We start from the raw sequence: 19,899 nt of genomic DNA on the forward strand, positions 1-19,899 counted from the left end.
TTTGTACATATAAAATAGACTTTAGTTGAGGTTTACATTGAGCACGTAGTCATAATTATTTGAGTGTATGATAATTTGTTAGATATTATCATAAGTAATAATGATTAGAATTGGAATGTTTAACATTATTAAAATAAAGTATAATTATGATTTTTTTATTACAGCATCATGTTGAATTATAATATTTGACCATTAATTTTTTGGGGTATACATGCGCACGCACGCACACAAAGGATTTACACTAAAACAAAGAAAATTGATAATTTTAAAATTGTCAGACTTATCTCCTTGTTTAACGTTATAAGACGTATGTTACAATTAATATACAGTGTTCATAAATAAATTTGATTGATTAGATTTGCTTAAATTTAAAAAAAAATTCTTTGTTGAAATTAAAAATAAATGTAGTACTACGTGCTAACAAATGTAGAGTCAGTAGAATGTCAATGTAGAATCATTGTCAGTGTTAATACTCCTTTAAAGCCCATCATGGCTAGGAACAGGGAAAGTGGTGAAGCGACCAGAATCGTCGTAAGGCCAGGTCTCTTCCCTTAACGGGGTTGTTAGGATGTCCGTGTTAATAGAAAAATTAGGTCTATCTGAATCCTAAAGAGTGATGATGAAGGAGGGTATTGTGTCCAAAGTTGTATAAAAAAAAAAATAATGCTTGTATATTAAGAAAACCGTTTTAATTACTCAATTAAAACAATTTTCTTGCTTGTGACAATTTTTTGGTTAGGATATAATATCCGGTAAGTCTGATGTACTTACACTTAAACCAGTATTGCCACTAATACCATCTGGTTGACATTTAATTAAGCCTACTTACACTTAAACCAGTATTGCCGCTAATGCCATCTGGTTGACATTTAATTAAATTCTTGCATTAATTTTCCTTGGTTTTTTATGGAATTAGATTTTGTATTATTACTACTATAATTGTGCCCTTGCTTATAAAACATATTTTTACATAATTAATTTTTTGATTATTGAATTATTATAATTGCGTTGCCGTTCACTCATTCTCTATTAATGTGATTATTTTTATAATTATTGTTTCTTATAACATTTTTTTTTTAATTTACAAATTGTGTGGTTTACAGTTGTTGATTTTTCGTCAGTAATATGGTATAATCTTCAAACTTTTTTACAGTTTTTATTGAAGTTTTTACTTCCTTATTGGAAGTTTTATGACATTCCTAATTCTGAAACTGGTTCTGTATTTTGGCTAGGACAGTTGTCTCAGTGTGTCCATTTGATGAACATTTTGATGTACCAAGTGTGTCCTGTGATTATTTACTTGAGCGCTAGTGAATATCCAGGATTAATTAGATGTTAGGCCACGATTCTAATCTTTGGGATCATCCCTTCATTATAATTATTACCCTTATAATTTGGGTTAAGTGTACATGGTATGTTTTTATTGAATGATACATTATTACTATTATGATTATGGGTTTAGTCTGATGTCACACTGGTGACAAATTTATGGTATGTATTTGTTTATTCTGATTGAAGACCAGTTGTAGCCTCTGCAAATTTTTTTAAATCTCTGAAGGAGGCAGATTAATCATACTGACTTGTATGTCTTCGGCAATTTATTACTAAACATCATTTTAAATTATGTTTCTGAAGTGGATATTGTAAGAATGAATTTTTAATATTAATGTTTGAAAAAAGGCTTTGCTGTTGTTGATGTGTTAGTCTGAGTAGAATTTTGCTGGTGAGTTGCATTCCTCAAAATATACAGTAGGGTCTCAAGTCAAATTCAGTTAAATGTTTCTGAAACCACTCTGCGGTGTCGTGCATGAAATGTGCAAAAACATGAAGTATAAGTGCTCCCATTTTAGCCTATGTAGATCCATGAATAGATCTAATTGTTTTAAATTATTACGGGAGCAAGATTTAAGAATTGTCCAACAGACTATACAGCTGATGGTGGTTAAATTGAGGTTGGAAATGTTAATTTGTTGATTATTAAGTTTCAATCTCTTTAAAATTTATCTAATTCAGAATTTTTAATTGAATTTTATTTACAACACTCATGGAATTTTTTAATTCAGTTGTCATGACTTAGTGTTCATAATTACTCAATTTATTTTCCTATTTAAAATTGCAGAGATTAATTTGGATTTTTTTTAAAGTGACAAAAATTGAAAATAATTTTATGAAGTGTAATATAGATATTCTGGACTTAATTTTACTCAAGACTCCTTAATAATTTAGATTGTGTGTTGTGTTTTCTTGTATCTGTAAGTTTTTTGACCAATTATGTACTTAATTTATATTTTTAAGTCTAATATGGATTTAATTAAAATTTGTAGAATACAGCTTATTCTATAAAAAGTTCTTTTCACAAACAGTTTTATTATTTGATTGCCTCAAATACCCCATGTTGGGTTTAATAATATGGAATATACAATTAAATTAATGAATGTGATGGGATTCAAGGTATAAAATTTTATCTTGGCGATTACAAGTTTATTGATAAAATATATGTATATAAAAAAAGAAGTCATTTTTAAAAGAAAAAAAAGGTGGTTACCACCTTTGGTAGTTTGGCAGATAGATTACTCCCAGGGGGGTTAAATTTAACGATGAAGTGTATTTCTAGCATGAATTTTTAATAATTATTATATAGAAAATTATTTTTTTTATCAGCTGCAATTGTGTCAAGCTGGAGGAATCTTGATAGCTGCTGATTGAAATCTGTAAAAATAAAATTAGCTTTGATTTTATTTAATTTAAGACTAATTAGTCTGACAAAGATTTTTTTTTAGTTTTTTTATTATAATGAATAAAAATAGAAAGTACAAAATATAATTAAGTTTAATTATGGATGTGCTTGACATATGTTTGTGGAATATTTAAGTATGAAGAATGATTACTAAATTTAAAAAAATTAATAAGTTTAGTAAATAAAAATAGAGCAAAGTCCCTTTGCTCTAAGAGCCAATTAAATGGTGGGGGGGGGAAGGGTTGTCCCATGAATAAATACTTGAGGGCTTATCCTCCATACTTAAAATATAACTACCATGGTGACTGACTTAATAAAGTGATTAAAGCATAAAGTTCCATGTTTAATTTTATGCTTTAGTTTAAGCATAAAGTATAAGTAATTAACTTTTTGAAATCTCTAATTATAAGAAGTAAGTACTAGTTGGTACTTCATACTTTAATTAGTAGGCTTTTAATTAATAAAATTAAGTCTACACAGATGTATAGCTTAATTTGCTGGTTTAAATTGATTTATTATATTTATTATTTGGATTTATTTTTAAAAAGGTAAAGGTTCAATAAATACTATTTTTTTAAGATGCATTTCTCATTTAATAATAAAGCTCTTGATGGTAATCAATATGGACGTAAAACAAGTCTCCCATTTAGTTGTCCGGGAGGGTGGCTACACTAAGATCAAATAGCATAGGATTTGAATGTGTTTAAGACACTGGAACACAGGTGGAATGTCCCATTTAAAAAAAGATAAAATTGCAGAAAACTTACAGGAGGAAGACATTTTTGTATTTATAATTCTAGAAGCTGACATGACAGAGGTGACACATTGAATATTTTGTCTTCTATCTTCTCCCAAAATCTCTCAGGTTGTCAATGTATTCTAGTTGATATATAAAGAGAATTTTGGTGAATAAGTTTAAGATTATTAAAACTATGGATGGAATCAATATTTGCGAAATGATTAAATTGGATTTGTAGGTAAAGAAACAGCATTTTTGAATAGATTGATTGTACAGCCCTTCAAACAATGTGCTGGATGCAATAATTTTATAAGGTGAATGATTTTCTTGGCATTGGAGACCAAGTCACTAACACTAACATTGCTGGCAGAGCAATTGAAGATTTAATGTTAACAAACTGTGTAATGCAACTGATACACCTACTTACTTGCACAACAATGGATCAATAAAATGAATCCAGGTTTCACTCTGGTCTCTTCTGATGTCCATTGCAGAGCAGAAAGAAAAATCACTGTCTGAGTGAGTTGTGGTCATTGCAAGATAATTACACAAGTATGGCTTGATGGGAGGAAGGGAAACAGAACCTCGGAAGGTACCTGTTTGCGATATGATAGTAACAGAATCCCTCAAAAATCTTGGGCACTATTTAATCAGATATGGAAATCAGATGTACTAGCATCCTGGAGGAAGGCAATAGTATCAATTCTGAAACCCTAAAATCTCTTGATTCTCTTCAACTTCCACCTAATTTCTCTGACCAGCGTTTTGGCCAAAGCTATGAAGAGAATGGTGAATGCTTGGCTTATCTGTTTCCTGGAAAGCAAGAATATTGTTTGTTCAGAGCCTGCACGCCAGAAAGTATTGATCAACCACATAAAATTTATGGTTTAGCGAGGAAATTAAGCACTCTGAAACAGTTCTTGAAATTAAGTATAAATCTGAAAACTTAAGGAATTTTTGTAGATTTTAAAAGTACATATGACTATCAAGAGTGAAGTTATAGAGTGGGGAAATATTGGTGGTGGGTTTAATACAGGTGGCTTTACTTGTACATAACAGCTGAGCTGTTGAGGAAATCATTTATTGTATTTGAAAAATACAATATATTGTACAAAAGTTTATTACAAGTAAATATGATACCATATTTATATTGACAGCTCTTTGATGGAGGGCGATTGGAGTTTGCATTTATGGTTCTCTTTTCAGTTTTTATTTATGTGTAATATGACATAACTTATTTTGAAGAGCTGGAGGCAATTGACATGCTTTAAGAATAGCTGTTGTCAAGATCTGAAATTTCCAAGAAAGTAGTATTGTTTTGTGATTCTAAATCTGTCCTACAAGAGATCTTCATCTTTTCGTCTTTCTATAATTCAAGAATATCTGAAATTAGGCAGTCTGTTGGTATATTAGGTGAAATTTAACTTCTCAGTTTTCTTTAAGTGGATACAATCTCACTTCGGAATTGAAGAAAATGAGAAGGCTGACTTTGTTCCAAAGCAAGTAAGCCGAATAATGATGACTAAACATGTAGCTTGTCTTACCACATTCCTGAATTGTCTTAACAACACAGATTGAAGGCAAACATTATACAGGGTGATTCACATAGTGGTTACCCACACTTTCTGAGCTTATTCTACTAGTGGAAATAATGGAAAAAGTTCATATAAACATGGGTCCAGAAATGCTCCATTAGCTGTGTTCGGCTAGCGAAAGATTTTGCTCTGATTCCTGGGCAGAGTGAAATAAAACCATATTGAAATTCTAGGACCCAAATTAATGGATAGATAAACTTGATGGTTTCTTATGATTTTTGACTTAAATTGAATAAAACAGATTCCAGAACCATATCTCAGTAGTTTTCATAATATCCAATGTAAAACTAAAAATTTGTTGCCTCAAAATATGTTAGTAATAAAAAAACTTTGTTAAATGTCTAATAAATGTGTAAAATTTATTATCAAAACTTGTGGATAATTTAATTCTGAGAAAATTGATATAAAATAGCCCAGTAGAAAACAAATACAAGTTCAAGAAATTTGATTTTATTACTAATACTTTTACCATATGAAAACGAAGGGATTACACATACAAAGTATGCTTTTCTACAAAGTACAAAAATAGTGTTATATTAAAGATAAATACAAAATTAAAAACACAGTACTACTGTTATTCATACATTTGGAACTCCAGAGTTCCAAATCTTAAAACATTCAGTGGAAGATTTCACTATGCTATGAGAATGGGTAGTGTTTATTACAACCATTACAGAGCCCTACTAAATGCAGTGCAGTTAATACACAATGACATTCCTGGTGGTTCAGAGTTTTCCAGCATATGATGTGGAGGGCACTTTGTAACAAGCTCTATCCTTCCATAATCGAGTAAAAGATCTTAAAACAAGAAATCCTCCTCTTCGTTTGCAATATTGCAACTGGTTGAATATGAGTTGGTTAAAAATTGCACAGGTTCATTTTATTTACTGTCGTCAGTAAATAAAATGAACCTCGTGGCTTAGTTTACTTGGTATGGCATCAATAACCTTTGTAACGGACACACTTGGCAAAATTGTGTTCATTGGGCAATTTTCAGAGCAATCAATAGGCCATACTACTGGCCATCAAGATCACCTGATCTGATACCATTAGAGTTTTGTGTGTGGAGTTGGATGAAAAGTATTGTGTATAAGAGAGAAAAGTTCATATGCGTGAAGAATTGGTTGCTCGTATTACAGATGCTGCTACACAAATTGGGAAAGTCGTACAGAATTGCAGAGAGCAATCTGAAAGTGTGCAGCCAATTGTATTGAAGTAGAAAGACATTAAAAATTTACTATAAACTTGATTAAATGTTTCAATTGTATGTTAATTTTATTTCCTCTAGTTGATAACATTCAAAAGTTTTCATACGGAGAGTGTTAGTAATAGAATCAAATTTTTTAAACTTGTATTTATTTTTTATTGGGCTTTTACATAAATTTTCTCAGTTCTCTAAAAGTTTTAATTATAAATTTTACACATTAGTCATATAACAAAGTTTTTGTACAAAAAACATAAAATAATGTGTTTTTAGACAGACTTTACTGTTTTAAATTGGGTGTTATTACTGGAGATATGGTTCTGGAACCTGTTTTATTCAATTTGTCAAGTAAAAAACCATCAAATCAAGTATCAATTACCATCAGTTCTAGTATGGTTTTATTTCACTCTTTGTCTAAGAATCAGGATGAAGTCTTCACTAGCCATAACTCACTGAGTCTTTCGAAACCCACTACTATTTTTGCTAGTAGAATGAGGTCAGAAAGCACTGGTAACACTACATGAATCATCCTGAATAGTTATAACTAATAGAAAGAATATAATTTACTGATGACCCTCGAAGGGGGGAATCTTCAGTTGACTACGATTCACCTAAGGACATCTTTCCAGGATGAAAATCGTCACATCTCCTGTGTTTGTTTGTTATCTAAGGTTCTGATTGAACATTGTACAGAAAGGCCAGAAATCTAATGACATTGTATCAATAGATTGAGCATTGAATAAATAAATAAATAATAAAAAATGTTATTTTGAAATACGTATAGCCATTATTGGTCAAGCATAAACATGCAGTCCAGTTCTAATTTAAAAGTAGAAAAACCACTATAAGATTTCATGTTTATTCATTTATCTTTAGAATTAATATAAAGTTTCATTTGTATGTTAGTATTAGAAAATATTTAAAAAAATTAGTTTATGAAAGACAATATATTACAAATAAAAAAGAAAAGAAAAAGTTCTTTGGGGCTCTGCAGGAGTCAAAATATATATATATATATATATATATATATATATACTATATAAATATGTTACTTATCTTCAATTTTTCAGGCTGGAACTAATATGGGCAAGGCAGAAAGAATAGCTCTTTTGATTGAAAATTGTGGTGGTTTGGATAAACTGGAAAGTCTTCAACACCATGAAAACGCTCAAGTCTATCAGAAGGCGTACAACATTGTTGATAAATTTTTCTCCTCGGTAAGTACTTTATTAATCATCTCAGTTGTTAATTATACATAACAAAACTGTACCATCTGCATATGATATAGTACATTCAATATCAGAGTTTATTATAAAAATATAATTTGAATATATTGTAAAAAACAAAAGCCCAAGTACTGTACCTTTATACTCCAGTATCTAACGTAGAATTACTTTTCGCAATTTGTTTTGTATTATACAAATAATTTATTAATTGCAATACATTTCCTCTTATATCTAAATATATATTTCCTAAAAGTGATTTTTGGTTAATAATGTCAAAAGCCTTTGTCAAATCTAAAAAAAAATTTCAGCTACAGGTTTTTTAACATATAAATTTTCAGCAATTGATTTGTAATTTCATCAATGACATCTTTTGTTCCTTCATCTTTTCCAAACCCAAACTGAATCTAAGGTATAATATTGTACCTTTCAAAAAAGGATGATACTTTTTTTAAATATTGCAGATTTTTTCAAATATGTAAAGTTCAACATCAGTATTACAGGTCTATAATTTGTAGCTACTTTACTATTGCCTGACTTAAAAACAGTAATTACCTCTTTGGTATGATTAGGACAGATGCCTTTCTCAAATATTAGATTGAGTAAAAATACTAGAGGATTAGTAATATATCCACCTATTTCTTTATAATTTTAGCATGTATGATGATTACACCACCAGATTTGTTTTTTAGTTGCATTGTTGTATTTATTACTTCAGTAGAGGTTGATTGTTTTAAAAATATACAATTTTTTAATATGGTGGCTTTTGTATTTTGTACAATTGGATATTTTTTGTTTCATGGATCTTGTAATTTTTCCTGTATTTCCAAAATAATTGGCTATACTTGTTACTTCAGATAAATGTTCATTGTTATTTATTACACTGTATGTCTGAAAAGTTCCCAAACTAAATTAAATAATAATACATATTTAAACTTAAATGAATTTACTCGCATAGAACCCTTCCCTAGTTATACATTCGTTGCTGTGGTGGTAGAGCCTATCAAACGTTCCAGAGAAATCACTGGGGGATCGCCTTCAACTGCTTGGTGCAAGCTCTTTGGATGGCCAGAATGTCATAAAAAAGCAGCATTTCATCTGCAACTTGAGTATTGAGAACAGAAAATAGCCTGCTGGAGCCAGGTTGGTTGAATAGGGTGGGTGGGATAAGATCGCGATTTGATTTGCGGCATAATGTGTTAACTGTTGCCATGTGTGCTAGGGCATTGTCGTGCAAGAGAGTCCAACTGCCTGGGTCCCAGTACTTGGGCCAGATTTTATGAATGCAACACATCAGGTGTTTCATTACATCCGAATAGAATGTAGAATTCATGGTTTAACCAGTTGAGACAAATTCATGATGAATTGGGCACTTTCGCAATGTTTTCGTCATGAAAAGCTGTTGACGGCCTCCTGCTTCATTCATCGTCATCATCCAACAACTCTATCGTGTTTAAACTGCTTCCACCACATGTATGTTATAGATGTGGCTTTAGTCTTACACAAAATTTTGTTGTGCTCTTCTCTGTTCCATGTTGTGAGCTCGCACAAAATCACATAACCACAACATATGTGGCCAAATATAACTTAGACTGGAATGACAAAATATGATGAAATTTTGTACATACACTCCTCAGACATCATACTACACAGTTCCTTGGTTGTCCAAGAGATGGTGAGAAATTTAGTTCGGGAACTTTTCAGACATACTATGTATTTTCATCTATTATTCAACAAACCTCCCTAGTGAATTTGTTACCTCTGCCTATTTTACTGTTCACAAAATTCCATGTTCTTTATGATAAGTTTTATATTCTTGTCAGTTTAGTGTGTGTATCATTTTTGCTATTATTAACAAAGAATTTAATTTTTTAGCATATTATGAGTTATTTATTGTATTATTTGTATGAGTTATTTATTGTTTCATTTTCTGTATTTTTCCCCATTGCTGTATAATTGTTCTTTAACATTGCATTATTTTACTAGTCCCTGAGTAATCCATGGCTTTCTATGTATATTATTAATATTTTTATATGATATTTCATATCTTGCATATGATACATCACATCAAAATTTATTTGACTGCATTGATTTATTTTCTCTACATTATTTATACTACTATTCTTATTCTGTATAATTTCTTGTGCAGTATCCAGAAACAGTGGATAATGATCTGTTTGATCATAATTCAGTTTTACTGATTGTATTTCAAGGTTTGATTTAATATAAGTATTATCAGTACATTAAATTACTCTCATTTACAGATGTAGTAAAGCTTTTAAAATAGGGATTGTATCCAAATTCAAAAAAATTACGTTCCTTAGAAAATCCAAGAAATGGGCCTCATAGTTTCGAAAATGGTTTGCTTTTAGTAAGTGTCATTTGTCCTCTATAGTGCAGTTAAAAGTTTTAGCTATATCCATCATAATGGTTTCATTGTCATAGTTGACTGAAGCAACAGGCTATTGTTTATTTAGAAAAATGGAAAAAGTGAGTTTCAAGTGGTAATTTAATTACCACTGTAATTTTTTAACATGTATTTAAAAGATTTAACACCAAAAGAGATCAACGCTGAGTTGGATGAAGTTCATGGCACATCTGCTCCTGTGTTTGCAACTGTTTACAATTGGGTAAATGAGTTTAAACGTGGCCGTACATCTACAAAAGATGAACATCGTTTATACGTCCAGTGGAAGTGACCACCCACAAAATAATTGACAAAATTCAGTGATTGACGAATCGAAGTGCGTGAAATAATTGAGGCAACAGGCTATCACAAGGTACAGTGTTTTCAATTTTGCACAAAAAATTGGTTGTGAAAAAAATTTTGGCAAGATGGGTGTGCCGTGTTTGCTGTGAGTGGAGAATAAACACAATCATGTGGTCAACTCAGGTTTTGGCGCTTTTCCGTCTCAATCCTGACGAATTTCTGCGTCAATACATAACTGTGGACAAAACATGGATACACTACTACACTCCAAAGACAAAGGAACTGTCAAAACAATGGGTTTTTGGAAGCCAAAGACTGGAAATCAGCCGACAAGGTGATGGCCACAGTTTTTTTGGGATGCACGTGGTATCATCTACACTGATTCCTTGGAAAAGTACAAACAATAACTGGAGAGTATTGTGTGTCCTTATTGCAGCACTGGTTGAGCAAAGAAATCAAGAATAAACATCCTCATTTGAAAAAAAATCTTCTTCCATCAAGACAATGCACAGGTGCACACCTGTGCAGTTTGATGTCCAAAATTATGGAATTAAAGTTTGAATTATTACAACATCTACTGTATTCACTGGATTTGGCCCCCAGTGATTTTTTTTAAATTTTTTTATTTCCAAACATGAAAAAATGGCTCGGCAGGCAACTGCTCAAGTCGAACAAGGAGGTCATCACCCAAACAGATGCTTATTTTGAGGACCTTTTGAAATCCTACCTTTTAGATGGCTTGAAAAAGTTGGAGAAACACTTGGAAAAGTGTATAGAGTTAAGATTATGTTGAAAAAAAAATCTATATAAAATAATTTGTTTTTCTGTCTTTTTCTAAGGACTTATTGAACAGCCCTCATAATACCAATATTAAAATTTCCTACAGTAATGTGATTTTTAAAATTTTTTCACTTCTGGATATATTCATACAAATCATTAATAAATAATTTATCATAATCAAAACTTCTGTACATTTCACTTAAAAAAAAAAAAATGTTTGATTATTCAGTAATGATAACTAGTTTTAGGATATTGGTGAAACAGAACAGAGGCTGCTAAACAGAAGAAGAAAGAGATATTGGTTAACCCCATTTTTTTTATCTGTATTAATCTCTGATTTTATATATATATATATATATATATATATATATATATATATATATATATACATAACATACTTCATCTGTTTTATTTAAGTATTCTTCATTCATATATGTGTTATAACCATCAATTTTATATAAATTTAATTCCCAGCTATAATTTAATAAAATTTTCTACATATACTATCACAGTCTGTTTAGCTTTTTAAATTTTTTCTTGGACTCCTTATGTTAACATATATAATTCTAAACTTACATATATTATGTAATTTGTTTAAATCTTGTACACGCTCTGCTGTTAACTCTTCTTTTGTGATTTCATCCTGTGTGTCAGAATATTACACAAATAGTATCCAATAGTGCATCTTATATTCCATTCTTCTATACGTTTTTAATTTTAATTTTTGAATAATGGATTAAATGGGCGTCAGTCCTTTGGTTTACTCAGTGAAGTAAATATTGATGGGTTTCACAGGTTTTGTAAATCAATAGCAGCATGTTCAACATTCCTTTTGGTGTTAAATTTCTCATAGAGTGTAAACAATTTACACACTTCGGATTATATTTATTTTTACATTCTCTATCAAGATGATTCATTGAATAAATGCGACATCTAATCGAAGAATTACATTTACTGCACTGCCTGTACATAACCTATGAGAGCCTATTTTAGAGTATTTTACTGAAGAGCAACATATTCTTCCTAATACTAAGGATATCCTTAAGATCTTTAATATAGTGGTTCTCCGTTGCCTTTTGGGGCTATTTACAACCCCAAGGATAAGAGACTACTTTATATATGCCCAGTCAATCTACCTTCTAAGGAAGCTTTTGGCTATTGATAAGGGAGGTCTCTTTATTCTGCTACCAATCCCTATATATTTTTTTGAATAAATGTCATCCCTGTATTTGTCGCTGCATATTCAACACTAGTATGTGCAAATATTGCCCCTTCTCTGCTTTGGGGAAGTGAATGCCCAGGATTTTCCTTTTACCTAATCTTTATACCAAAAATAATTCTTGGAAATTTCCTTATGTTAGGGATATATGTTTTGTAAAGACCATTAAAACAGGAAGAATAAATAGAAACATCAAAAATAAATATTATATTGAAAAGACAAGAATTGATTGAAAAATTTATAGATGATTTTTTCCAGAAAAATCATCAACAGATCATTTTAAAATTAGAAGATACTATGATATGAATATTAGGAAAATTAAAGTGATGAGGGTAATAGCCTAAGTATGGCAGTGAATATATACATTAAAAAAAGGAAGAAATAGACAAGATGTGTGACGGAAGTTAGATGTGAAGGTATAAAACAAAAAAATGTAATAAAAACAAGAACAGCAACAGCTAAGGAAACATTAAATATAGACCAATGTTACATTTTAATTGCCCCATGCAATTTTCTCGTAAACTATGCACAATACACAAAAATTACTCAGATTTGAGGGGAACACCTCACGTGTGATCTTGACCTTATTTTGAGGTGTGATCTTTTCAAATTGATTGATGTATTTTCTTATTTGTTTGTGAGAAGAGGATTGCTATGTAATGTACTGTCTTAAATCAGCAAATTATGATTATCGTATACCGTATGTGAACTCTTAAACCATGAACTTCAAGAAGCTGGAAAAACTGAAACATAATCATAAAATGTCATGACATTTTTCACTCTCCATTGGTACTATCAAAAAAGGTAATTCAATTTGAAAAATCTCAATGACTTTTGGGAAGACCTCCAAGGGGGGGCGTGTCATGGTCAAGGTCACTGTTGGATATCCCCCTCCTATCTACAAAACTTATGTAAAGTCATTTTTATGCCCTTTACCATATTTTGTGAGATAAATATTCTAGGAATATTGTATAACACTATCACCCATATAACATTATCTCTGATGGTTACCTGTATGACCATATATTCCTATGTAAAATTTTCTGCCATTTTTATGGATGGGGTTAAAATAGGTCATACATTTGAAAGAATTGTTCAAGGTTACATAATCTTACAATATGTTTCAAGGTCACCATGAAGTGTCCCCCTTTAATCAGAGTAACTTCTTTTGGTCACTTATTTGTATTGTGATAGTTTAAGAGAGAATTGCCTGGGATGATTAAAATGACACTCTGTATAAGTTAGTTATGATTGAAGTGTCTTGTAAAGTATGTGTTGAAGTGTATAATCCAACAAAGTTAAACTTGCGTAATAACAGGATGCTCACTCAGTCATCTGGTGAGAGATGAGCAGAGTGTGTATTGGTGAGACAATCACTTTGAAGTATAGGTGACTGCGGTTAGTGTTTAATGCAGTAAGGTTAAGGAAGCAACTCTTGATTGTAAATTAATGGTATTTTATTTCTTATATTAAACAATATTTTTCAATACTATATTTTTCACAGTATTTATAAATAAGAGTACTACAGTTTTAAAAGGTATTTTTTAATATTGCATTTTAACAGTATCTTTCAAAACTATTTGGAATATTTTTCAGTTACTCCCATGCTGTGCAGTAATTATGTGAGGTTAACTTTGACATGCTCTACATCTATATGATTGATGTACACTGGGAGAAAATAGAGGGGCCATTTGATATGCAGGCATGTAGATCACAGAAAATGAAATAACAGGGCAGACAGTAAAAGATGAAGAGATTATGATTATGAGTAAAAGTTTTGAGCAAAACAATTCATAGTAAAGCAAACCGGGATGAAACATTTAATAAAAGGATTGATTAAAACAGTGCTTGAATCGGTAAACTTTAAAACTAAACTTCTACTCATACAAGATTAGGAAATTTTAGGTGGGAAAAGGAGAATGGTGATCAATCTATATTACCAAAAGAACCTTTAAAGTGGATGATGATCATATTCATTTTAGTGCACTGTTAGAATTCTTTAAAATGTGATATAAAAGGATATCTGATAAGAAAAATTAAGTAAATCTAAAAAGAGATTTGCAGATAATACTACTGGTGTTAACAGAAATTTTTAGTTATTGAATGTGATAAGCAAGTCAAATAGGAAATCTTAACACAAAATATTTAGAAAGTGACTACTGACAGAATTGTAACTGACAAGATAGCAATCAATTTGTTTCCCATTAGGTATATGCATTAACCACCAGTAGGTAAGCACCTATATATTTACAGTAGTGCTGTAATCAGAAAAACCAGTGTTGAGTTACACATTTTCCAAATTTTTAGTAACTTGACTTCCTAAGTAAGAGAATAAAAAATATTTTTGTAGCAGAATGAATGCTGTGTCAATAACATTCATTGGGCATTGATTAAAAAGAGTGTAATTATATATGTTAACAGTACAATTACAGGCAGATAGTTTTGTAACTTAAAAGTATGTTCTTTTTAAGTCAATTTTAATGAAATGCTATCTTAGTAATTGTGGTCTTGGTGAATATTTAATAAGGTCATCAAATTTGATTTATTTTTCCCATGTTATCATTATTTTCTTTGCTGGTGGCTGACTATTCTAGATTTTCAAATAATTCTTCAGTTTATATTAATAACTTTGTCATCAGATCGAATGTAGTTTAAGCTGTGACTTTGAGAAGTCTTAAAACTCTGATAGGTCTGATGAAAAGGTATTTGTTTTTGAGAGTGAAAGAACACAGTCTGAATTGTCTAAAGCTGCAAGGGTTTTTTTTTTATTGTGCCCCCACAATTGTTTTGTTTCAAATGTCTTTTATTATGGAAAAACAATTGATACTGTTAAAATTTCTGGCAGTTAATATGATTATGTTCCATAGTATCCAAAAGTTTGATGCTATGGTAAAGGTTACATCTTAATACTTCATACCTCGGTCTAAGAATTGAGTAAGTGATAAAAAATGAGTTCAATATAGGGGTGCAAAACTTAATTGCTGGATATCCATCATTCAAGTGAAGCACACTGAACCAACAGCTTTTTTAACATTCTGTATCGAGGAAAAATGATTAAACATGTGTGTAAACAGATTTCAGCAATTACACCATTCTGTTGGGATCTTAACAATTATACTGTCTTGACAAAATATTAGAAAATTATATTAACACATTAGTATTGCAGCATATGGAAGTTGTATTGTGTTCCTAATGTACCTTTTTATGCTGAATTCAAAAATGTAATATTTGTTTTCCATTCCCACAGATTTTGTGTGATAACATTTTTGAATGGTTACTTTTGCAGAATTCTATATATCTTTTTAGGGATAATTTATGTAAATAAAAGAATATGTTAAATGATTTCTAACAGAGGGTGGGGTAGAAATCTAATATTTATGTACTGTACTATTTTACGTACATTTTCTGTAATAGCTATATATGCATGATGATTCGTTTTAGGTTGACATGTAAGTACAGAGCAGTCTTCACAGTCATATAATTATCACAGCAGTTTGAATGTTCACTGTGTATGTATGCTGTGGTTTTCATTCTATTATGTGATTTACAATTTCTGTGTCAGGTGTGTTGGATTAGTAGTAAATGTGCCAAAACAACTGCATAAACGATACAGATAATTTATGTTAAAATGTGTGGGGATTTGACATTTAAAAAAAGGCAAAAACTGACTCTGCTACTCCACTAATTAAAAAACATAAACTATATTTTGGTTATAAAGATGGGGATATCAAGGTAACTTGGCTAGGAGTAATCAGAACATGAGTTTTGCATACCAATGTATTGCATAAGACAACAGTGCAGTATCCAAATTTACCATTTTCTGTGAGGACTTAACCTGTTGTACCACTTCCTTCAATCCATTAACTTTTCAATATGAATGGAAAATGTGGTAGCCACTGAAGCTCAACATCAGGAGCAAGATGATCCCACATTTGAAGCAGAATCCTCTTTCCATGAATCTTATTTGATGACTCAATGTGAATTGAGACGATTTAGTTCAGGATTTGAACTTGTCAAAAAAACAAGCTGAGATTTTTGGATCTAGGGTGAAAGGCTGGAATCTTCTCCATACTGACACTAAAGTGTGTTCTTTTCATAACCGTCAGGAAGGGTTCCAATAGTCTGTAACAATCTTCTTGTGCAATGGGAACAAATTTCCTTGTGTGCTTGTTAGCTTATGCAACTAACTTATAAGAAACTTATGATTAAGAAAATCCTAATAGAAAAAAATTCAGAACAAGTGCCGTTGCACTATATGTTGTGATTTAAGAGCAAGGGACAATGTAAATCATTTTATCAGGAAGAAAGTGCTTTATGCTTTGAGCATAAAGCACTTATTCCTGGATAGAAAAATGTTGAATATCTCCTACAAGTTAAATTGGAAATGACTTGCTTATACTACATAAAAGTACAGATACGGCTTTTATATATATATGGCTTGTATATTACATATACCTATATAAAATACAGGTACAGCTTAAAATACAGGTAAAAATGGTTCTGGATTTCTTTATTTAGAAGAAAGTTTCCTTATATTTGTGATGGTAAATTCAAAAAAATTCCTTTCAGCACACCAGAAGGCAGAGGTAAATTTCACTGGTGCTAAGTGGGGGATAAAAAAGATTTTCACCTTTAAGTTGAGAAAAACTTTACTCAATATGTTTGCATGTGAAAAATGTCAGTCACTTGACCAAGATTTTAGGTAGTTATATTTTATGTATTAAATTTGAAACTGATTGGCACAAAATTATGGTATTTATAGTGTACACAAGAAAGTGAAAAAAAAAAAAATATATATATATATATATGTTTAATTGACGGTGGTGTTTTGGGGTCTGGGGGGATTTGAAGCGCAAAGAGATCAAATTTTTTTGGAAGTCAAAGCATTGTACCCATTACAAAATAGGTACCTTTGTTATGAAATCTACTTTTAAAGGAATTTTTGTAGGTTTCCAAACAAGAACTTTGATTAGAGATGGACAATTCAAAGAACTGTTAATGTTAAGCCAAGTCAAAAATCAGTGTGGAGGTGGTCCTCACATTTAAAAATGTTGTGCAAAGTTTTTAAGAAATCATAAATCCCCAACTATTGTGATATTGTGGTTGAAATATTACAATCATACATATATTTGGTGTGTAAAATACCCCAAAAATTAATTTCTTAAATTCACACCTGGATTTTTTCCTGAGTTTCGGCATAGTCAGTGATGAATCTGGAAACGCTTCCTGCAACAAATCTCAGTCTTAGAAAACAGGAACCAGTGACAGTGGAGTGCAAGAATGCTTGCAGACTATTGTTGGACACTAAAGAAGGACATTTCACATGTCATACACAAAAGGAAAACGACTTCATTTTACATAAGTTGAAGAGTGCCCTGCATATATGCAAATTTTTACATTTCTTTCAAAGTTTACTTATGTATCTCAAAAAACAATGGATGATGGAGAAAATCTGTTAACATATTTTATTCAGAATGAAAAATTCCATTAGGTTCACAAATCTTATTTCTTCTCCTAAAAAAGTTTAATTCTGTTCCTCAGTGTTTTCTTTTGTGCTAGCAGATTTTGGAATTTGTAATTGTCATGTTTATATATATATATAAAACCTATTACAGTAAAAATATCACAAAATAGTTAAATTTTTAGCCTGTTTTTCAATATGTGAAACCAGAGCAGTTGTGTGTTTACTTTGCAGTCTTTATTCATACAACAGTTTATTTTAACTATGCATTATACAGTACAAGCATTGTTAACTTGCTTTTAAAATCCAACTTTTACTAAAAAATGAGTGTACATGTATAAGGTCTTTTGCTTAATGTTAATACATTTTATTCACTTTTAAAAATACCTTTTTGATCAGTAACTGAATATGTAAAATTGGTTGATGTATAACAATTCTACACATACAATTATCAAAATAAGCTTGTGTCAGAACTGATTACAGAAGTGAAAATGCCATTTGCTCAGTAGGGATAGAAAAAAAATCTTATAACAGGCCTCTTAATTCATTTTTGTACCCAGTCTCTGAGTTAATCTTAGTTTAAGATAAAAGGAAACTGATTGCACCATCTAGTTCATGTGCAAATCCTGCATGTGCCGAAGTTATAATTACATTGTAATGATTTTTTTGTTTATAGACTGATGATCCGATTATTAATGGGCCCAGTGAAGTGAATGGCCAGCTGGCTTTTGAACAGAATGATGCAGTACCTGAAGGTGGATTTAACTTTTAAAACTATTTCAGAGTTATTTTTTTAATACATAAACAGCTAAATAAGATTGGGCTGTCTACATGTGATGTTTGTTTTTATATTTTCTGTCTACTTTTCAATCTGAAATATATACCATACGATAATAGTGTGTACGACATCTTGAATTTCAAAATTCTGTTCTTTACTTTACTAACAAGAAAGGTCACTTTTGTTTAGTTTTTATGGTAACATAATATATAAAAATCCTGAAAGGCAGTTATTTTTTTACCCCTTATGTTGTATTAAAAAGAAGAAATGTTAATGCCAAAAAGTAATACATATAATTTTTTTTTATAAGATAGTTACTCATAAAATCTTCTGGCACAAAAGATACTTAAAACATTTTAATCTAAAAACTTTCTGAAATAGTTTAATTACAATTTTTTCAGTAATCTTAAATATATAAAATAAAACTAAATTATAGAATCGACCTTAATAAAATTTTAAAAAACAGTATGATGCATGTTGTAGAAAAAACAGCTAAAAAAGTTTGGGCTATATCTACCTGTGATGTTTGTTTTTATATTTTCTGTCTACTTTTCAATCTGTAATATACCATACAATAATAGTGTACAACGTGTATCATTCTGTTTTGTTAAGGTCACGATTTATAATTGTTATTTATTGTAGGTTTCGATTCTATAATTTAGTTTTATTTTATATATTTAAGATTACTAAAAAAAAATTGTTATTAAACTATTTATTAGAAATTTTTTTAATTATCTTGTGTTAGAAGATTTTATGAATAACTATTCTTATTAAAAAAAACTTATTTATGTATTACTTTTTGGCATTAACATTTTTCCTTTTTAATACAACATAAGGGATAAAAAATAACTGCCTTTCAGGGTTTTTATATATTATGTTACTATAAAAACTAAACAAAATCCATTAAGAATAATCTATTGTTAATAATGGATTATTCTGATCGAATTTTGTTTTTTACTTATACTGATACTAGAAAAATGACTTTCGTTTAGTTTTTATGGTAACATAGCATATAAAAATCCTGAAAAGATAAAAATAAAGTAAGTATGGTTGCGTATAACCTTTTATCTGAATAGCTGTTTGTTATATTTTATATTGTGGTTTAATATTACTGTATAGTTTTCTTTTTATATGATACTGTATTTTTACTTTGAAATTTGTGATAGCAGCGATTAGAAATAATGTAGTATTGTTAAGAATCTCATTTAATTTGCAAATTGACATTTGTAGTTTCTTGAAAAAAAATTGGCAGTTATATGTAATTCATCAGTTAGCATGTAATTTATAATATTTATTTCATAAATGTTCAGTGTATTCTTGCTTTTTACAACTGTTGTGTAAAACAAGTGGTGATGAGTTCTTCACCATTTTCTGTTGTATATACCCTTTACTTCTGTCTTTCTGTCTAACTTTTGCAAATTGTTCCTTTTCAGTTTTCCTATTGCTGCCAGGT

General features: G+C 30.2%; 1 protein-coding gene across 1 annotated transcript in view; it reads left to right on the plus strand.

Annotated features, from left to right (window-relative positions):
• Pen (karyopherin subunit alpha) overlaps positions 1–18,569 on the plus strand; it is a 65,173-nt gene extending 46,604 nt beyond the window's left edge. The window contains exons 9-10 of the mRNA XM_075359765.1: positions 7,346–7,492; positions 18,345–18,569. Coding sequence (XP_075215880.1) covers positions 7,346–7,492; positions 18,345–18,440 — 243 coding nt within the window. The 3' untranslated portion in view covers positions 18,441–18,569. The remainder of the gene's footprint in view (positions 1–7,345; positions 7,493–18,344) is intronic.
• Positions 18,570–19,899: the final 1,330 nt, after the last annotated feature.

The sequence above is a fragment of the Lycorma delicatula genome, chromosome 3 (assembly GCF_047948215.1).
Source record: "Lycorma delicatula isolate Av1 chromosome 3, ASM4794821v1, whole genome shotgun sequence".
Classification (NCBI taxonomy): Eukaryota; Metazoa; Arthropoda; class Insecta; order Hemiptera; family Fulgoridae; genus Lycorma; species Lycorma delicatula.